Source organism: Penaeus monodon, chromosome 28 (genome assembly GCF_015228065.2).
Source record: "Penaeus monodon isolate SGIC_2016 chromosome 28, NSTDA_Pmon_1, whole genome shotgun sequence".
Classification (NCBI taxonomy): Eukaryota; Metazoa; Arthropoda; class Malacostraca; order Decapoda; family Penaeidae; genus Penaeus; species Penaeus monodon.
The window spans coordinates 402048-404259 of NC_051413.1; the positions used below are offsets into that span (position 1 = coordinate 402048).

General features: G+C 29.4%; 1 protein-coding gene across 1 annotated transcript in view; it reads right to left on the reverse strand.

Moving 5' to 3' along the window:
* Positions 1–54: 54 nt before the first annotated feature.
* The window catches only part of LOC119591242, a gene marked incomplete in the record, with an annotated part of 13031 nt that continues 10873 nt past the window's right edge, over positions 55–2212 (reverse strand). The window contains 1 exon segment of the mRNA XM_037939948.1: positions 55–2099. Coding sequence (XP_037795876.1) covers positions 2091–2099 — 9 coding nt within the window.

A 2212-nucleotide genomic window follows, 5' to 3' on the forward strand; every position in this document is an offset into this window, starting at 1 on the left:
CAGTCAATGTTGACCAGAAATGTGACTCATTCATTTGATGCATTACTTTTGGAGTTTGTCTGAAAAATGTTAAGAGGCCAAACCAAACTTTTCAGTTCATATATTTGATTAATGTATAAAATTCTATTAACCAAAATAGTGATAGCACCCAAAAAAATTCATGATATATTAAAAATAGATATTTAAATCCATGAAAGGAATCCCACACTAGATCATTCAAATCTGGCATAAACATAAACTTTTAGAAAACATCTTGTTACAATTTACAACTTGGTTGCACTGTTTTAAGAACAAAACCTTAGTCCTGTCTAAATATAAATATAATCAATATATATATTTTTCCATTCAATTTCATTGCACTAAAATAAGAAATCCTTTACTATGTCTACAAAGAAGAAATACATCTCATGACACATTGCATGAATGTTTTGTGTAGACTCACACAGCTGAGGAAATCTTTGTTTTGCTCTGTAACAAAACTTGTCTTCTGGAATACCAATGACTTGTAACAACACTTCATTATAACCTTTCAGTTGCATCTAAAAGGCTTCAGAAGCTCTCTCTTCATATTTTTTTAGAAGGGAAATGATAATATAAAGGATGAGACTTCAGCCAAACAAATTAAAGGCATAAAAAATCAGAGCAAAGTACTTAAGATAAATGCAGAAAATTACACAAATGCAAGATCAAAGCCTTTCCACCAAGTTAATCCACTGAAACGATGAAATTCATTCAATATCATCTTCTGATATTACTGAACTGGTGACACTGATGACTAAATGGATTGACAAAAATAAAACTATACAAGACTAGAAGTGACAATCAAAACTATATATATAATCCCTAATCAATATATAAATAGTATAAAACAGAATCTGCACATATTTCAATTTCATCCCTCCTCTTCGATTGCCACTTCCATTAAGAACTGAGAAATACAATACATTTAATACTTCAAGCACACAGTAAAATGTAGCGACTTAAAATTAATGATATGTTTTGAATAAAGATTACATATTATAAGATATGAAAGGAAACTTACAGTAATAATCACCCCAAAACAAGATGATTCACAAACAACCCAAAAAACACACGTTAATTTAGCATATGTAACCTAAAATTGAAATAGGAGAAAATCAGTTATATGCAGGTACTTCCTCTGAAATTTCTACTATGACAAAAACCTTCCTATACTCCCCAACTCTGGAGAGCATGATACAAAACATATTTTTCATAAATAATGAAAGATGAAGTCAAAAGCTAGAGAATCACTCAAAATTACACATTTGTATGCCATTTTACATAAAAAAAATGTATTACTTTGAGACAGAAAGCACCGTTCTCAAAATGATTATGAAGTCACTATACAGCTAAGCATAGGAGCCATGAGATGTGATTTTTTTGCGAGATAAATAAACTTCTAAGAAATGTATTTCAAATTACCATAAATAATGTACATAAACCTGCATCCTGATGTTTGTAAACATCAGTAATAAACTGCTGGAACTAAAATATGCTAGTACTGATAATTAACCAAACAAGCTATGTTTCTTAATATTAACATTAGTATAAAAAAAGCCCTCATACAGTATATTAACATAATAAACATGGAAAAATATGACTGTGAAGTGAAATATGAATAGCTCATCACATAGATGAAAGCTTTCAGATCCACTGTCAAATATCAAATATGATTTACATACAGAATGATTATGAGAATGTTACCTGATATTATTTAGGAGTATCAAAATATGAAATAGTACATAACCGTCAGAAAAAAATCTGAATATTACATATATTAATAATATGTAACACAAAACAATCAATTCAAGTTTTACAAAAATATATATATAAAATGGAATGTCATAACAAACATTTTTTTTTCTCCATAAATAACAACATTCAGACGTCTCCTTTTTTTTGTACCGTTTTGGTGTGTCTTCCAAACAGTCATTCATTTCTTTTCAATTAAATTCCAGCTGTTGCATCATTCTTTGTGAAGGGTGTCTGGTGATTCTAGTCAATTTCTTCCACTGAAAAGCACCCTCTTAGCACTTCTTTCACTACTGTTGCTTCAGTTGCTGAGGTGATTATGTATGCTAGAAAAAAAAAGAACTTTATGTGAGTTTCCAACATTAGAAAATTATTATTTGAAATATATGAGCATAATTGGGAGATATTCCTAAAGTAAATTCAAAAGGGCAAAAGTAAT